Source organism: Scatophagus argus, chromosome 10 (assembly GCF_020382885.2).
Source record: "Scatophagus argus isolate fScaArg1 chromosome 10, fScaArg1.pri, whole genome shotgun sequence".
NCBI lineage: Eukaryota > Metazoa > Chordata > Actinopteri > Scatophagidae > Scatophagus > Scatophagus argus.
The window spans coordinates 17913470-17932861 of NC_058502.1; the positions used below are offsets into that span (position 1 = coordinate 17913470).

Consider the following 19392-nt stretch of genomic DNA (forward strand, 5'->3'; position numbering starts at 1 on the left):
GGGAACACTGGCAATGAGGAAACTCCACAAGCACTAAGCCAAGAAATCATCTACTGATAAATCTATTGGTTTTTGTATGGATTAAACAAACAAGATATAACATGTTAATTAATGGGCTATAGATGTGTTGGTAGGTGGATTTTGTTAGGTGTTCATGCTGTTTCCCTGTTCTCTGTCTTTATGCTATGCTAATTAAAGATAAGCAGCTGCTTCCTCTTGCAACATACTAAATGGAAACTCAAGAGCATGATACTGATCTTGTCATGTAACTTTCAGAAAGCAAACAGTTTTTTTTTTTTTGACAAAATGCTCCTTTAATGAACAGATAGTACTCAAACATCTTATTTAAGTGACAGGAATGCCGAAGACGTAGTGGAAATTAAAGATCATGTGAGACAAATGGATCTATGGAGGTGATGGGTTAAAAAGGTAAACAGCTGAGGTTAAAAACGCTTAAAAAACTACAAAGTGTTTTTGTGAATCTTCAGTGGTGATCTAACAGACCTCTGCACGGCTTACCGCAAATGAGTTGACATTGTTGTTCTCGTGGATGTCGAACAGCATCACAGGGCTTCTGGAGCTCCGTCCATGGTGGTCAGCCTCATTCCTCACAAACTGTAACACACACACGCACACACACCAACACATACCATATCAGCAAAGACATGTCAAAATAAAAGCTTGTCTCTCTAGAGCTCACACCGTGTATCCAGCTTGTGGAGATTTCAACTGTGCAGAAGAGAAGTCAAAATGTGAAACCTACAAATACTTATTATCAAATATATAACTTTCAAATTCCAAAGGCATCCAAGTCATCACACCTCTGCACAGAAAAACAACATCATGCAACCAAATGCTGAATTTTACTAAGAGAAATAAACTTGAGCACTCCACTCCTGGAAAAGCAAGCACAATAGCTCCTCTTACAGTCCTTTACAGCGAGGAAATCTGAAAGTCACAACACAAACACTTAAAAGACACTGTAAAATGTTTGCGTGTTATTAGCGCACACAACATGCAGACTTGCAGCCTGGAGCAGTGTGGTCGCTTTGAACTTATTCTGCCTCCACTAAAGCAGCAGGTTCATCCATCCACGAGGCTAAAATCAATTTCAGGTCAAACTTATGAATTAGTCACATCTTCCACACAACGGTGCTTAATCTAACATCTGTTTTAGGGAATCAAAGTGCAATGTTTCAGAGTGAGCCTGAGATGCAACACTGCACACCATGCAGAAGATACCTCTGCAGGGCTATTTCGCCTGTTGCCTGGGGCTGCGTGGCCCCTGTCACCCTCTGTACCTTCCCCTTCTGTCAACTCCTTCTCCCCCCTCAGCCAGCCCTCCAGCACCGGCCCGCCACAGGGGCTCACACTACGTGACAGACGTGGGGAGGGAGGGGAGAGCAGGAAGTCCTCCCCCTGAGGTGGGGTGAATGTAAGGAAGGGAGTGGCTGAGTTGGGTCTGGGTGGGTAAGGAGGGGGAAGAGGGGAAGCAGCCGGGGAAGCCACGGGGGACACGCAGTACGGGCTGCCGGTGATGGGAGGCACGGGACTGGCAGAGAAGGGCGGAGGCAGGTATTCGCCACAGCGGTAGGACACGGTGGGCAGCGGCGGCAGGGGAGGGGTGGGTGCAGCAGGAGGGCTTCCGCCTCCCACAGTCAAGGAGATCCACTCAGACGAGATGGCATGGACTTCAGGGGACACGGACCGGCGGGGGGAGCGAGGGAGGGGCAAGGGGGAGGTGGTCAGGCGATTACGATACAGCTTTCAAGATCAACAGGAGCATAGGAGGATGAAGATGGAAGCAAAGAGAGGTAGAGGGGATGAGAGAAAGAAAAGGAAATGAAAGATGAGACAAAAAAACCTAAATTAAAAGATGGGTGTCAAGGCAAACATAGAGGAAATTTTCTGGAATCAGAAAGGTAACGATCAGCGGATCAGCTCTTCACTACACCCATAAACGTATGCTATGAGTGATCTGTCAGTGTGGCTCTGTACCTGAGGAGAAGCATTGTTGCTGCGCTGTGGAGACTGGCACACAGGAGGGTCGGGATACTCCACCCCGTTTTTAACGCGGGGTCGTCTCTGCACTTCCACGTAGGTGACGGGGAAGATGCCTTGGCGGTTGGTGCCTGAGATTTTGCCTTCATACCAGTTCTCATCAACCCTGCGAATCAGCGTGATCCTCTCTCCCTGGAGTTGCATGTTTTGCATGTTCATTGTCAACAATTGTTATTGAATAAGTCCTTATGTAAGTCACAAAAGCATAAAAGCATCTCATGTATACAAAAGTTCCTTTAAAGTGCTGCTAAATGTTCTTCAGTTTGCACTAGCACTCTATACCTTTCTGAAGGACATTTCCACTACTGTGTCCCCGGTGAAGTTGAAGCGGGCGACAGCTTCTCCATACTCAAGCACCTGCACTGGGGCACTTTTCTTTGGCTGGGCTTTCTCTGTGGGGGGAAGGAGCTGACAAAGGCAGCAAAGAACAAGAAAATGCAATCATTCCCACTACGCAGCAGAATGCGAAGCATTTGTGGAAATCTTAAAAATTAGATTAAAAAAAAAAAAAGAGTATTCCAATAAATTGTCGTAGTTGCTTTTCTTTGAAGAGTGAGAGAAAAGGCCAGAGAGAGCTCACATACCTCAACATAACTCTGAGGGAAAATGCCAACTCTTCCATGATGTTCCCCTTCGTACCAGTTTTGATCCACCTGTCGAATGATGTAGACAATGTCTCCTTTCTGAAACGGCAGCTCCCTACAAGTGTTCCAAGAGATTAGTTACTCATGAGGATTGCAAATAACTAACAATTTCACAGTATAAAAATGAATCAAGTGTGATATCATGCAGACTTGTGTTTAACAGCACTTTATAACTAATCTGTCTAGTCACATTCAAGTAAAAGTTCAGTCGTAAATCTATTATCATTATTCTAATATTCTAAACAGTCATTTCCTCTGATTGTGTGATATTTTTGACATCAAGTTGCTAACACCACCTCTAACACATGCCAAAAATGACCTCAGCAAAGTCTGCTTACATGCAAATCTAAACAAGGCAGACACTAAAGATGGGTAGATAGATAGACAGGTAGACTTACTTTAGAGTTTCTGCTCTGAAGTCAAAGCGAGCCATGGCCGGAGTCCTCTGTGTAGATACATAAAAAAATTGAGTTCTTATGTTTTTATATGATTACCACAACATAAATATTATTTTTGGCATTGTACTAAGTCAGTGAGTTATTGAACAGACTAAACACCCTCATGTGCCTACATGTTTGCCACTCTTTGGTTACATTATACTCTCTGCTCTTTGTCATTTATGTGTGAAGAAAAGATTCTTCTGTGAGCTGTAAATCTGCCTGAGCTGTCCTTCCAGTGTCCCATCTGAACATAGATATTACAGCAATGACAGGAATGAGATGCTTGTGACTGACCGGGTTACTTGTCCTCTGGAGCTTTCCCAGTAAGAAACTACTGTGGGTTGTTTACTGTAAGACTGGTCTACCCAGACGGCAGGTACAGCTCTGTAAACGCTGCAGCACCAGTGACAACACAGAGCTGCTAAACTCTGTGCACTGTGAAAGTCTGGAGGTCTACCGGAAATATTCCGATAAACTCAACATTTAGCCTTCTATCACTGCTCTCAGCCTGTGAATGTTAGCCCTAGAGGAGAAAGCCATCTGTGTCTGCAGAAATCCTGCTGACAGGCCAGTCACCCCCTCGCAGCCTGACCCACACAAACTGACAAAGCATCTGCCGTCTTCTTTCTTGCTTACAGAAGGATAAGACCCCTTATTGTACCTCTATGCCTGATTTCCTCTTCTCTGTGTTATCTGTGATGTTGAGCAGGTCTCCAAAACGCTCATTGGTGATGAACTGGTGGTGTGTCGGGACAATGCCTGTGTGACGCCTTGACGCTGTGTCGGCCTCTTCCTGTTCCCGCTTCAGCCGCCGCTGCTCCTCCAAGATTTTCTGCCAGGAAACCAGACCGAACTGTTTTTCCATCCAGATATGGGTCTCCTCTACTCGTTTATTCATGCAGCCTATTCTTTGATATGTATAATATATGATTTCCTCATTCATAACGCAGATCTCTTTACTAAAGCATTGCTGGTGTAATTTGTGAAACTTTCAAATTCACCTCTTTGTCCCCATGACGCCTCCGCAACACCTCATCCTGGCTCTCCCCATGTGCTGGGGATGAGTCTGGAAAAAGAAACAGAAAGAGGATAACGCTGTGAAGCATTTTCACTGCCAACCTCAAAGTAAATCCAAAATCCAGAACAAAACCTTTGAAATACAAAACGATGATATTGCAGTCAACTCCAATTCCAATGAATAGAATCATTAAAATATACAACAAAAACAACCACGCATGCTTTAAATCAACACCATAACCTCTGCAACACTAAAACAAAAAAGCACACACACACACACACACCCAAAAAGCCAAAATGTATTCCTGCATGCACATAGGAATGAACACAGAATGATCCAATGTGTGTTCATGACAAAAGTACAGCAGGAAAAAAAAAAACATGAAACCTACTGTACCTTGGCCAAAAAATAAACATGACATTGTAGTTTTGCTGATTGACCAACCAGAGTTCATGAGTTCACTGAAGCTTCACCTTGATTATGTTAGCTAAGCATCTTTGTGACTTAATTTGCTCCCCACACAACCACAGATGTTTCATTCTGTGTCCCAGCAGGGGCCACAAGAAACAACTATCGATGTTTCAGGTTTTTGCCGGCTGTTAAGTAAAAGAAATCAAAGCAGGGAACAACCTGTCGGACTAAATCAAACCTTTCATGGTGAGAGAATGAAATGACAGATAAAAACAAAATAAATAAATAAACAAAAACAGATACAGATGTGGTGAGACATCAATTTGAGAAAGCGTATGCAATGTTATACTGAAATATCCCACTTAAACATTACAGAAGAATGATGTGGTGGTAGTCTAAGGCAAAGCTTTCAATCTATTTGCCTGTGTACGGATAAAATCTTAATGACGTAAGAAAAGACAGACTTTTGGTACTTTTGGTCTGTATTAATGTAATGCTTATGCAGGCTTTAGAACTCTTGCATACAACTCAAATCTGATGTCACTGGGAGATATATACATTACCAAAAGTTGCCTGAACCTCCTACAGTCACTGAAGTGTTTTGATGCGTTTGTGGAACCACACTCATTCACAGTGAAATGGAAGAGCACCAAACAGGACACTCAGATGGAAGCTTCCCTGTCACTTTGTAAACACACCACACAGACTATAGATGGAGGTGTCACTTTGTCGAGAAAAAAGGACACAAGGTGAAGAGAGAGGCGAGATGAATGAGTGACCACAGAGGGAGGAGGGTGACAGTGGTGAAGAGATGGAGATAGCCACCTCTGTGGTGAGCTGCCAGTGGCTGCAGTAGGTTCCCGTTGGCGTCCAAGCCCTGCCCGTTACTCAGGTGGTGAGCGTTGCCTTCCTCCCCGTTGCTCAGCCTCTCCAGGACCTCCAGAGAGGACAGGCGCTGAGGTATCAGAGGTCTGAGCTCAGGAGACAAAGTGCAGGGCCTCTGGGTGCCCATTGCCACCTTGGTGGCCAACAAGGTCCTCCGAGTTTGTTGTGACTGCAGGTTCTTCCGCAACCTGAAGGGAGCAGGACCCATGAGGAAGAGGTTCCCAGGCAGCGCAGTCTTCTTCTCCAGAGGTGGCGCTCTCTCCTGTTGGATCGTGGCCTGCTGCCTCTCGTGCCTGAGGATGGTGGTGAAGCGGGTGTAAGAGGCTGGGCAGGAGCCTTTGCATTTGCTGGGTTTGTGGAGGAGTTGATGGTTCAGGTGGTGCAGGAGGTGGTGGTGGTGGAGGTGAATACGGTTGTGTTGTGGAGGGGATATTGCAAGAGGTGTGGAGGGAGTCTTCGATCCACTAACAGTTTGGTGAATCAGATCTGTGGAACTTTTACTGAAGATCTGCTCAACCTCGGCCTCAGTGTTAGACGGGGACTCAGTTCTGACATTGCGTCCATCCTCTGAGGGTGAAGCAGTCTCCTCACCAGTCTCACTGCCTGGTGACAAGGCCTCCTCCTCCTCCTCCTCACAGCTTTTGCCCTCTGTCTCCACTGAGGAGGAGGCACTGGTGTGGGTGGTGTTGGCTACCAAAAGGGACTCCGCTGACACTGCAGACGCCATGCAAAGGTGGGCGGATTTGTGGTTGGGGCTTTGGCTGTGGCCGGAGTGCAGGGTGGGCAGGGAAGAGGAGCGGCTGGGTGCCGAGCTGGTTCTCTGTATGATCATTTCAAACTCGCTGACCCGTGACGACACCGCATCCCGTGGAATGCTACCCCCTTCCTCTGCCTCTGACCTTTCACCCCGGTCGCCCTTTGCCTTCTCAAAGAGAGAGGCCAGGTTGCGGACGCTGCCGTGGGGGCTGCAGCCGGCTGAGCTGGGCCGCTGGATGTGATGCATGGTCCTGTACAGGCTGGAAAACTCTGATGCGCTCCTCCTAATTGCAGGGGAAACATTCCTGAGGCCGTCTGTGCACTCAGTGCCACAGCTGGACTTAAAGTCTGAATGTTGTCCACTCTCCCTTTCCTCTGCTCCAGCATGGTCTGTGTCACATGGCCCTGTGCACAAATCTTCACAGCTGTGGGCCTTTGGGTGCCTGACAGCTTTAGTCCTATTTTCCTGACTGTCACCACTGGGAGGCAGTAGCTTGGGCTTGAACTTAGAGGGCAGGATTTGCGGTATGCAGGCTTTGGCAGCAGATAGAGGCTTCATACTCTTACACTGGTTACCTATTGCATTACTGGCAAGAACCGATCGACTATTTACAGAAGAGCAGGGTGAAATTATATAGCCATTCCCACCTTTATAATCCACTGGCAAGCATGCAGGACAACAGAATAAACAACATATTAGATTACAATGGTCACAGGTTCACACACACTAAAACAGAGTCAGGCACATTTCTAAAGTAAAGACCAAGTTCCATCAAGAGAAGATGAGAAGAGGAAGCAGACTTGATGCACTGTGCATCAAGTATTAGATGGCTGTTATACTGACAGCATGGTTCTGCAGTGACGAATAATGCTTTGTCAAAATGAAACAATGAGAAGTCTACTGTCTATTGCATTATCAATATCGCTGTAAACAGCAACATATCAAGTGAAAAAGAAAGCATTAAAGCAACAATATGCCATGAAATGTTATGTGATGTTGGAGGTCATTCAGGAATTCTTAACTCTGACTGCAGTATCAGCACAATTTAAAAACAAAAAGAAAAAAAAAACTATTCAAATTTGTATCCATGTTTAGCCTAAAATGTTCTCCCATATGACTGTTCTACTTTAACCTCCTACGTATGTTCTTCTCCTCTACTTTTAGCATTTAGCCAGACGGCTGCAGTGATAAATGGCCCGTGACACCTCTGTTGCTGTACTGCTCCCCCACGCAGTTGTAAATAAAAAATGTATCCAGAGCCAAACTTCCCAGTAAAAATGACTATCAAAAACCTCTGACAAATACTCATTTCCTGGCTACAGAATGCTTGTAATAGCACCACAGATGGAACTGGGAAATGACACAACACTTTCACATGCTGTGAGACACTTCTGTAGCATGCGTGACCCATCTGTCACATTCATATCTACCAGAACAAACACGCTGAGGAAGCAAACTAGATTTTATCCACAGCATGTGGCAACTAAAGGTTTCTGGCCACTGAAAAGCCCCAGGGATCAGTTCTTTAAAACACAAAGATTAATACAGATATGTTTTTACTTTGAGAGCACAAGACAGAAACACATGATGAAGTGCTTGGTTTCTAGCACTTGGTTATTTCTTTGGGCAGGAGGCTAATGGAGGAGCGTGCTAGTCAGTTGACTGGAGTGCCGAATGCATTAACTGCATGTGTTCGCAGTTCTAAGCCAAAGCAACTATTCTGAAATGCCTTTGTTGCAAGACTGCTAACATAAATGATTTGTCTTTTAAAATATTTATATTTTGTGAGTATATTATTGGGGAAATATACCAAATTTCAACAGTTTCTTAAGTGTCATCTGTTGCATGTCTTCCCAGATATAAAGCAGTATGTATTGGGTCACACTGTCCCTTCCGTTCTTTTCCTTACGTCTCCTCCTCCAGTTCTTCTCTCCCCAGTCATGTACACAGGCATTCCAGCCCCTGACCTCACACTGACAGCTGACTTCCTCATGCCTACACTCCCTCTGTGTCCCTCCTGTTTATCTCACCCCTGTCCTGCTGGGTTGTGAGGAGCAGCGCTGTGCTTATCTCGCTTGTCCCCTCCTCATCCATCCCCTCTCTTGCCCTTCGCTCCCTGGCACTGGAACGCTCTGGAGTCTTGCCCTAAGCCTGCCTAGCGACTGGTGGCCCACAACTGGAGCAAGAGGAGGGGAAAATCCCCAAGGTTAGCTCTCATCAACTTAGCAAGACAACCTCACTCCTTTCATGAGTTTTCCAAAGCAGATGGCCAGGACACATTTGATGAAAACATCCATGGCATCAACACTAAATCAAAAGCTGCTGGGGTGAATGAATGCTGTGAGGTGATTGGCTGTGAGGTCTGGGAGCAAAGAAAATTCCAACAGAAAGGTAAACGGAAACACATGTATCCCTGTCTGACATTTTGAACGGCCCAATTTCAGTGTCTGTAACTCCTTGGTTCTGTCTCAGCAGGAAAGCTTTTTAATGACTGTACTGTCTAGCTCCCACATTTATTTTGCTGGCCACATATGTTAAGTGGCTGGTATCCTACCTTTAGAGGAAGAGGAGCTGCCATGGCGCTTGTTTAGGGCCCGAAGACCTTGTAAGGGAATGTCTCCGCCCTCCAGGACACTCTTGTAAACATGGCGGTCGCATTCAGGAGCCGCAGGCTCACTTGTGGATGATCCTCTGTCCTTCTCCACCTCGCTGTGTCCAGACTTGCTGGAGGCGCTTGGAGGTGGTGAGAGGAACGCAGACAACTAATTAAACACAGCCAAATTCATTCAGAGGGCTTGTGTTACATGTTTTTATGATAAACAGAGGCATGCAAATTGCGATGAGATGAGATTTCACATGGTTCTTATTTAATATATCTTGAGGTAATTCCTGCCTTGTAAGACTTGTGGGAGACCAAATAATTAGAGACAGAAAAGGGCAAACTTGAAAAGAAAGTGCAAAATTTGGAGGCTGATGTTGAGAGAAGGCTTTGGCTGCCACACATATCTTGGCATTCCAAGAGGCCAGCAGGACACATTTCTATAAATATTCTCTGAACATTCCCACATGGTGCATCAGCCACTGCCATGCACCTGTACTCTCAGGTTTACTCTCCTTCACATGCAGCTCCTGTGTTACTCACGCTGCTCCTCTAGTTATATAAACACACTAGTCATTAAACTGACAGATTCCACTATCATCGAGGTGAAATAAAAAACCCATACAAACTTGTTTCAGCACTGTGTTTTAAGTCTGCAGAACTGCAAGTCAGTTTTACAAGCTTGCACAAATGTGTGGATACATTCTTCTCCTTGTTCACTACCTCAACAAGAAGCTCTTTCATAACTGCTAGAAAAAATATGTGCACTGCTGACTGCAGAGAGCCATTAAAATCATGTTGGTTAAAGGTGGGTTCTGGTCTACAAGACTTCACATAAATGCTATACAGGAAATTCTGCAGCTCAGGAGCCATCTCTTGGGAAGGTTCTGGTGAAATCAGCAGTCAGTATCCTGCCTCACAGAGTCAGCGACAAGACCTACTGCAGGTTAGCTGTAATGTTCATCTATTTAAACAGGAGGCCTGGACTGACAAGGAGTTTCTACAAATGCCAGACATAAGTATGTAAAGGATCACAATGACAGCTTTTATCGGGAGGCTGTAACAAGCATTTTGTGATTATTTATACCTATCCTTTATCCATTTAACAATAACCATTTGTTATTTCAGTCAGTAGAGTGTATTTCTAAAATAAAAACTGTTATGCACACACAGTGAATGTCTAATCACCTGGAAATGCACAAATTTACTTAGAGGTTCATTCATTCACAATGACGCTAAACTGTCACATGTGGTTTTGAATTTTACAATCCAAAGATGTCTTAGCAAAAAATGCTCTTCAAATTGTCTCTGATTTCAAACAGACCCCAAAGGAAAAAAAACACTTCCTGCCCTAAACACATGTGCCTTTGAAGGAAGTCAGTTTATGACTTGAGGTTTCCTTTGAAAAGTTTGTCTGGGCAACGTTCCACCACCCCTTCACCGGGAACCTCTTCTTTTCAAAATGATCAACAAAATCAATAGATTAAAAAGTTGGACTGGTAATCTCTTTTCAAATACTTGGCCATGATGACATAATGATTGTAGCAGATGGAAAGTTCACAGCAGAAGTTTATTTTCCGTGGACTGTTGGGCGAGACAGTCACCGTGGCTCAGTCCTAAATTCCTTACATTTTATTACAAAAACAAAAATAGAAGATGCCAGCCTCATTAACAAGATCAAGGGATTGGAGGGCTTTGTTTTAACAGCCAGCATCCTCTTTCATAATCCAGTTGCTGGTCATAGTTCTGTACGCACACCCATTCAGAAGGAGATAACGGTTTTTATGCAGCAGCTGGGCGAGTTCCCTCTATCCCAGTGACATCCAGGTTGCTGTCTTTAAATAAATCACCACATAGCAGCCATGTCTCCACACTACACCTCCCTAAAAACACCACGAAACACAGACAGAGGACACACTGTTCTGGTAGCTTTTTGCCTTAATAAGAGGATCTCCTCAGAAAGCAGGCGTCCCCCTGCAGTAGGCGGGCGCGCTCTACAGGGTGGAGAAATCACTCACTGACATTTATCCCCATAATATGCTTTAAATAATCATAAACCTACTTGAAGGAGGAAGCAAGATTTAAAGCACAAGTATTCAGATAAGAAGGAGGCATGGACTTACTACTGCTGCAGGTCGGAGGCTGTTTCCAGGGGGCTGAAAGAGGGGGCACTCTGCAACAAACCAAACAAAGAAGTCATTGATAGATCCACAGGAAGGTCTCCTCCAGCTAGAACAGAGGTGGGAGCATTAGCTATGGCCAGATTCTCTCTTCTTTCCCTCTGTGCCGTTCACTTGTTGGTCTGGGTTTTTGTCTCGAGCTGTCGGGGTTCTTAGCTCCTCTGGACTGGGCTTGGCATGGAAGAGTAAGCGTGTGTTTTGGCCTGCATGCAAGTTGGAGAAAACAAGCGGCAGTGAGGAGAGTGGAGGGAAGGGGTGGGGGGGGTAGTGGGCGGGTGGGTGTGCATCGGTCAGGGGGCGCCCATGCGGGGAGGGGGCTGTCACAGGCTCAGCCAATGGGCTGCTGTCTCCCAGTGAAGCCGTCTCTTTTGTCTGGTATTGAGTCACTCTCATTACCACTGGACCAGACCGAGGGACAATTAACCAGCTGGTGGTGCAAGCAGGCCGAATTACACACACACACACACACGCACACACACATACACACATTCATGCACACACACACACACACGCACTCTATCTCACACTTAAAGTGTCAAAAAGAGACACAAATGCTACTGACAAAGTAAAGAAAACAGTGAAAGACTATAGAAACAATGTTATACAGAGGATGAGAAAAAACATAAAGGCAGTAAAAAAGAAACTGTCAGCACTGTGAGTGAGTGAATAAAGGGCTACAAGAGTACATGTAGTTGGTATTTAGAGGCAGATCTTTCTCAGACACAGGGCTGATAGTTCAGTGTGGTAGCACCCGCTAACATTTTGAATGGTTTAGAGCCAGCTAATTTTAGCTCACTGTTTCTGTTGCTTTCCTCTTTTCGGACGTCACAGCAGGTAAAAATAACAGACGTGACACAGGCACTATGAATAAGAGCGCAAGTGTTGTTTGCAAATACGATTGCACAATCCCCATCCCAGTCAGCCTGGCCCTGTCGTTAATACCACGTCCACTTCCCCGTGGCGTGGCCAAGCCTCCGCTTCCCACACCAATGACCAGACAAGGAGCATTCTCAACAGCTCATTTACCACAACATGCCTTTCCACTTAGTTGCCAGGGCAGGACGATCATTAATAACCTTTCAGAATAAATGCCTATCTTTATAAGAACAGAACATCAGGCTGGCAGGTCTGATCTATTTATAAAGCCAAATGTTCCATGTTGACTCTTGGAACATGGCAGTGTCATTGAATAATCTGCGGCTCTTCCTTGCTCCGCCACATCTTGTATGAAATATGTTATCTGGGGAGGTGATAGTGTCCTCTGACACCCATGGGTAATTGGGCTTACACACACACAGCATCAGTGGAAAGTAAACAGGAAACAAGTGTGCAGGGCTTATCTGGAGTAAAGGAATGGAATCTTAATCTGGTTATTTACAAGATGCCTGATTAGTGTCAGTTTCTGTGAACTTTTGTTCATATAAAACTGCTTCAAACTAAACATATACTGATATGCTAACTGCTACTAACTTATGCTGAACATCACATTACTCTAAGACAGTTTCATCTTATGAAATAAAGGAGGCCACTGGAAGACAGCAGTACAGACGATACAAGAGATGTTAAAACTGTTGTGCTTTGTCAGATAAAGACACACCACTTGCTTTCAGCTGTAATGGTGTGAAATGTGTGAAACTGTATTTGGACCTGCACGAAGGCCTCGGTGAGTCAGTGGAACACCGATGACAACGTTTCTGCAGAATTTCCTGTGCATGTTTCCTAACAGGTGTCCCCCAAACTACTCAGAGCTCTGGCTCCTGTGTGCCGCTTTCATATTCAAAATAGCAATCATGAGTAGGTCATGGTAACATGAATCTCATTCTTTCCAGCAACTTATTTGTGTTGATATGTACTCATGAAAACACACAGCTACCCCAGTGTGAAGGGCCTGTTATAGCTACGCGCGCCCCTCATCCCATCTCCACTAAATGCTTAAAGGTAAAGGTTAAGTGTATAACAGAGGTTAAATATGACAGCACAATGAGCTGGCAGGCTTACAGAGTTGCCTCCTTTAGAATATGTCAGGTGGTATGGCGAGGCTCTACGTAACTCAGCACTGAGACAGTGTGGCTGCAACCCCCTCGTCAGCACAGATGGAGTCACTCTGTCGGTTGTAGGGAGGCAAAATGCTCCTCCTGATCATAGTTAGGGAGGGAATTCCAGCTCCAGCTAGCCATGTATATTGACGAGTCTATGCTTGATCCTAACTGTCACTGGGTGTTGAGACTCAAAGTGGTTAATATTAATCACCATTACTGTGATTATACACAGGTGTCACTCTTACTCCGTGCCGATTGGGTGACTAGAAGTGGTCATTAGTAGACAAGTAATGATGGTTTGACCAAACAGGACAAAGAAGAAGAAAAAACAGTGCAGTCTTCCAGGATTATCTAATGCATTACTCACAATAAGGCTGCTCGCCAGAGGTATTTGGCTGACAACTGTCTAATGAGCAGCATAAAAGCCACAAGAAGACACAAAATTGTGGCTCAGAAGGATCAACTTTCAGTACTGTCAAGAAGTTGTTTCCCCTTATTATAATACTACTTCAATAGTAGAAGTGGATCTCCACAGCACTTTGATGGTTATAAATAAGAACAAGAGCTAACTGGACCACAGCCATGAAGGCCTAGCTTTTCACTTAACCTCTGAGTCACGGTCAGATTCATTTTTGTAGACTTCAGCCATATCGCTCCTCCAGTAATACCGAGTGACTACTGATACGTCAATCAAACTCCAATGAGCCAGTGTGTCTGGCTGGGCCTTAAGGTCAAATTCTACACATACCAGGTGCAGCTTTGGAAGTGACTTTGACATTAAACAGGAGCCAGTCATCAAGCCGAGCTCATCTGGCAAACATCCAGGCTGCTTGTCGGGCCGCCTCCAGCCGCTAAACCTCCTCCACATATACACTAACCTGGAACAGTAGACTCTGCCCCTGTTTGGCTGATGCTAGGAAGTGACTTCATGCCGTAGTTACATCTCATATGATCCTGGGTGTGGCTCTGACTAACAGAGAGTGAGGAGAACCAACATCTGTTTGTGGGCGACTGGTGCCACACTTGTCTGGTGCCAACTAAGACCCGAGGCATGGATCTGCCATGACACTGTATACTGCTTCCACATGCCTGCACCCGTTTGGATATTTCGGTAAATATACCAGATAGCAGACAAGCAGCAATTATTATTTCAAGGGTCTGGGATTATCCTGGAGCCTAATGCTTGCGTGGATTGCAGCCTCTCCAAGTGAAGTGAAGAGTGACTTCGGGATGACACATCCAGTCCAGGCCTCCAGTCTATGATAGGTATTCTAATCACCAGGGTGCACATCAAAATGAAAAAAAAGAAAATATGATGTTGATGATAAACTCACAGCAACCCTGTGGTAATTTAATTGGTCCTTTATAATGGACACCTGTGTTACTACTGGAGTGTAATAAATCCCAATAAATAATCAACCTTATTAAATATTCATTATCCCAATTGCACAGGGCGAAAGCAACAGCTGACGTAAGTGGTTGGGCAGTTTTCAGTTGCCTGAGCGGATTGTGCTCACACAGCCTCACAGTTACAAATAAATTGCTGAGGAGCACTTTTGAAGAGGGCAAAAATAGATCTCAGTTGACTATTTTAGACACTACTGGGGACAAAATGCTTTTATATTGTGTGAGGTGACGATGAGATATGACAGCAGCAACACCAAATGTTCTGAAAAACATTTGCTAAAGATAGGATTGCTGATATATGTCCAGAAAAACAGTTAAACTTTAAAGTAAACAGGGAGATTATGACAAAAAAATAGTAATGCATGAAAGTCGATGAGTAGTTGGTCTCATTAATCCACGTTGAAAGGACACATGGTAGTAAATTTAGTTGAAGAGGAAAACACATTTTCCCCTTTCGCATGCTGTCACATAAATTTTTATGTGCAGATTCAATTTTTCAGTACAACATTGCAAGAGAAAGAGGGAGTAGAAACTGGAGTAGTCCTTTAAGACAGACACTGTTTGTTTAAGCATTATTTCAACATGGATGTTATCACATGCAATAAAATTCAATTTACTGTCACTTAAAGACAGCGACCACTTACCGCTTTGTCAAACTCCATCTCTGAAAAGAATTTATACCAAGGCTCATTCTCTAAATCTACATCTTCTGGACTTACATCCTGAGTCTAGGGGCATGGCAACAAGAAGAGGAGGAGAAAGACAAAGAGAAGACAGTTCAGACAGAACAGCACAGAATATACACACCAAGCTAATGAGCCTATCACACATTGTTGACTGACCCACTGTTTTTACCCAGCACCACTGTAGGTGTTCTCATTGAAGACAATGCCTCCTGACTTCCTTTGGCCAAATAAATTAAAGGGAAAGTTCAAGTTTTTCAAGTCCATCGTAAACTTGATAATAACTAACCTGATACTTGATAAAATACCTGATAAAAAATTGCTTATTCAGTAAGTTGACATAATTGGTACCACTTTCATGTCTGTGTTCTAAATAAAATGCTACGGTAAACAGTCAATTAGCTTAGCTGAGAATGAAGACGTTACATGACAAAGGTCTTGATGGTAATTTTACCTTGAGCCTACAGGGATTAACCTGTAAAACTTACAGCTAAGAAATAAACTGATTTTTGGTTTTCCACTTTGTTGTTGTTACTGAATACAGAAGCAAGAAAAAATAGTCAATTATTAAGCTTTAGAGGCGCTACCAGGTGCTAAGCTAAGCTTATATTGAGGAGCTTCAGGAACTTGCTAAATGGACAAATATCAACCTGTTATCAATTTTCTCATATCAATCTCGACAAGAAACCAAACAAGTATATTCCCTCAAATTACTTCAATATAATACTCACACTCACATATGCACATTAACAAGGTTATGTTTGGCTGTAATTTTTTCTCCAATACATACTGTTATTATCTGTCCACTGCAGATCAGAAAGGAAACACAATTTAATGAAATACAACCAGAGAGGTTTGTGCAAAAAAGACTTATATGCACTTAATTTGTCTGCTAAAGCCTTAAGCTTTGCCTTAAGTTTTGAATGCAATTTTGCATCTCTTCCATTGTTGAGGCAAAGTCATGCTTTTCTGGTCAGTTTGGGCAGTGGGAGCAATTTCAGCCATAAAATGTTTCATTGTACATATTGGCATATGGTTTTTGCATTAAATAAACAGGACAAAACATGAACCCATCTTTTAAACAAGACCCAAAAATATGTTGCTGTTTAATGCGATGTCATATTTATTATTCAATAGACAAATAGTGATGACTTTATGTCTTATGACCAACATGAGATGTTAACTAATTTTTTGAGAGTAAAAAGAATGGACGTAATGTAGAGAATAACCAGCGACAGCAACAAGAACACTGACCTATAATAACTCAGCTTGTAACTGAAGAACAACAGAGTGCATTATTTTGCAGTTGTCCAGAGAGGAACTCTCTCTAATGAGTGTGTGTGTTGCCACTGGGACCGTGCCAGACGTCGACTAACGACATCTACCAGCTTGATGTAACGCGTATCAAACAAATAATAATTATGTAATCAACTAACTACTTAATCACAACAATGAACACCTTCATGTCCTCTATTATGTAAGAGGGAAATATAAAAGGACTTTAGAAATGTGTGTGTCAGTTGCTGCCATTTCTCCATTATATGTAACAAAGCTCATCTTCAAAAGACAGCCCTCAAGGTCAATGAATAATGCCGCAGCACAAACTATTAAGGACAAAGACAAAAGTAGGGTAGAGAGCATCACACTTCCTCTCAAAAAAGCACACAGGATCCATGTCTTGTGTGCGCTGGGATCCTCTCACACCAAGTGGATTCAGCCCAATAACCTTAAATTGAAGAGAGGAAGACAATGGCTATCCTTGTAAGTGATACTCCCCCACTGCCAAGCATCATCTGTCACCGCAACGGGACACCCTTTAGGAATGTAGTGCACATGGACATTCAGGCTGCACATACGTCGCCTTCCGAGCTGTTAGTGAAGCTGCCACCCGGGAGCTTAGATACGGAGGTGGTGGGTGGGGTGGGGGTGGTGGAGGGTGGGGGACAGCTTACACGACATGCACACAGAAAGAAAGATCGAGAGAGAGAGAGAGAGAGAGAGAGAGAGAGAGAGAGAGAGAAACAGGAGGGGAGCTAGCATACCGTTCTTTCCAGCTTCAGCACCGACGATTTCCCCGGCTCGTACTCAAAGATGCTCTTGGGCTCGGCGCGATACTTCCTGGTGTCTACCTTTTTATCAGGGGGCTCCCACTCGTTCCTGTGAAGAGGCGGGTGTCAGGCAGGGGTGGGGTGGAAGGGATGGGAGAGAGCCAATCCTTATCAAGTAGTCTCCATGGCAACCTGCATAGGCTAAGATTTTCAATTTAAACATGACGTCTGCCCTCATTATCTCTGCTCTCTCGCTTCCTGTCCCTCTCTCTTCCTATGATGATGATATGACAGAAAATCCAATTCGTGGTTGAGTCAAATCAGTAATTCGATCAGGTAAACAAGATTTGGCTCGTGACAAAAAACAGAGCACAGCGTTTCCTGGGAGAAATTCTGTATAGACAGCCAGTGCTACAATTACTGCTCAGAAAGGAACAGAGGTTTTTAAATAAGAAATACCCTATTTCTTACCCATATCCTCAATCCACAAAAAAATCCCACTTTTTCTGAATGAAAATCTTCCTGAGTGTTGAGGACATTAAGCAGCATTTTTCAAAAATGGACGACATGTTTGGGAATGTACCCCGTCATATGCAACCACTGAGGAAAGAGGAAGGTCAGTCCTCCACGTGTCATCTACAGCTCTCGTGGACCACAGTTTATAGTCCATCACCTGTCCTCCTTCATCACTCTATTACTCATTTCTCTGGGAGCAGATCACTGTGAGTCAGTGCTGACACGTGTGTGAAGCTGTGAGACAAATCACACACCGAAGAAAAAATACTGGAGGACAAAGTGGTGGAAGTCATGGGGGACAAAACAAACTCAGATCTGCAAATTAAGGAGCACGCACACTACAGACCACAGATCTTGGTTTTCTATCACGAGAACAGTCCCTGATAAAGACATATACAGAAGGATAGGATTTCTCTAGTCAGAATTCTATTTCTAGTGAGTTACATAATTTTCATAACTTTGAACTTGAAGTATTCTGAGTTGTAAACAGCTTCTTTTCTTCACTGACAAACATGAACAGTACTGTGATTCTCTGTGTAATATCAAAGGGCATGTCATAAAGAGGGCTGGAGCAGATGGAGGATGCTGACCTTTTGGCAGAGGGTTTGAGGGAAGAGGACCGTGTTGGCACAGGCATCAACTGGCCTCTTGAATCGACCTCGGCGTCACTTTTTGAGCGCGGCACTGTCTTCGCTGGAAACAGGCACATAAATATCGAAGGGCATAAACAGCCCGATGCTCAGCGACAACTGAAATGCTACCAGTGTTTATTTGTAGAACACGTATGCAGCATGAGTGTTATCCTGAATCTCAATAAATACCAATAACGGATGATATACAGTTATTATTTTGAGTTTTGTACTTGAATCGAAAGACCAAATCCAACACTCACCATCTCTCAAGTAATCAAAGGGATTGGGGCCATCATCTGAAAGAGGGGCAGACAAGTGATCAAAAAGCGGTTCATACATTTATATTAAAATCTATCTATGATTTGTTGAAAAGCAATGAAAATAGCACACAACTAAATAATTCATAAGGCATTAGAAACTCTCTTTCCCTGTGTTTTCCCTTCTGCCTCACACCTTCCATTAGGCCAAGCATTACAGATTCACCAAACAAAATCAAAGTGTGTCAAAGCACTTAACAGGAAGCATTACTGAACTAAAAAAGGATCCAAGCATCGATGGGCGTCAAGGACCTGAGTGAGTAATGCACTGGAAAGCAAAAAGGCCATACCTCCCACATTCAGAAAGATCTCGGTCTTTAATAAGTTTGACATTTGCTGTGAGATACATAGGGAGGTAATAATGTTAAGCTGCAAACAAGAAAGCTGCTCGATGTACATGATTGAAGTAAAATAAATTCAGGCAGATCATTCTCTAAGAATGCATAAAAAAAGCTTGGATCCCAGAAACGAAACATGAACCTAAATCTAACCGTAACCATCTACAGAACAGTGTTTGGTGAAGCTTGTTCAGTGCAATACACAGTCTAAAGAGTGTGTACTGCCTGAGAGACTGAACTCAGGGCACGGCAGAACAGTCCATAGCCCCAGCACAGGACTGCAGCAGCATCTAGTGGCTACAACAGCGTGCTGTATCAAAACACTGCTCCTGCTCTTCTGTGTGTTGACAATTCTGTTTGAAAAAGTATTTGTGAATAATGAATAATGAAATATTTGAAAAAATCAATTGTGTGAAG

At 43.8% G+C, this 19392-nt stretch overlaps 1 protein-coding gene across 9 annotated transcripts in view; it reads right to left on the bottom strand.

Annotated features, from left to right (window-relative positions):
• Nucleotides 1-19392, bottom strand: part of LOC124065534 (sorbin and SH3 domain-containing protein 1) — a 38947-nt gene that overhangs the window by 5433 nt on the left and 14122 nt on the right. For 7 of the 9 annotated variants that reach the window (XM_046400967.1, XM_046400968.1, XM_046400969.1 and 4 more), the window contains 14 exons: nt 18581-18616; nt 18279-18381; nt 17167-17281; nt 15086-15169; nt 10939-10988; nt 8771-8949; nt 4147-4211; nt 3807-3977; nt 3104-3150; nt 2646-2760; nt 2344-2469; nt 1999-2193; nt 1243-1764; nt 520-615 (listed from right to left, as the gene is read on the bottom strand). In XM_046400967.1, the coding sequence (XP_046256923.1) occupies nt 520-615; nt 1243-1764; nt 1999-2193; nt 2344-2469; nt 2646-2760; nt 3104-3150; nt 3807-3977; nt 4147-4211; nt 8771-8949; nt 10939-10988; nt 15086-15169; nt 17167-17281; nt 18279-18381; nt 18581-18616 (1904 nt within the window). Of the gene's footprint in view, nt 1-519; nt 616-1242; nt 1765-1998; nt 2194-2343; nt 2470-2645; nt 2761-3103; nt 3151-3806; nt 3978-4146; nt 4212-5399; nt 6876-8770; nt 8950-10938; nt 10989-15085; nt 15170-17166; nt 17282-18278; nt 18382-18580; nt 18617-19392 lie in introns of all 9 variants that reach the window. The other 2 variants (XM_046400974.1, XM_046400972.1) reach the window with 2 other exon arrangements.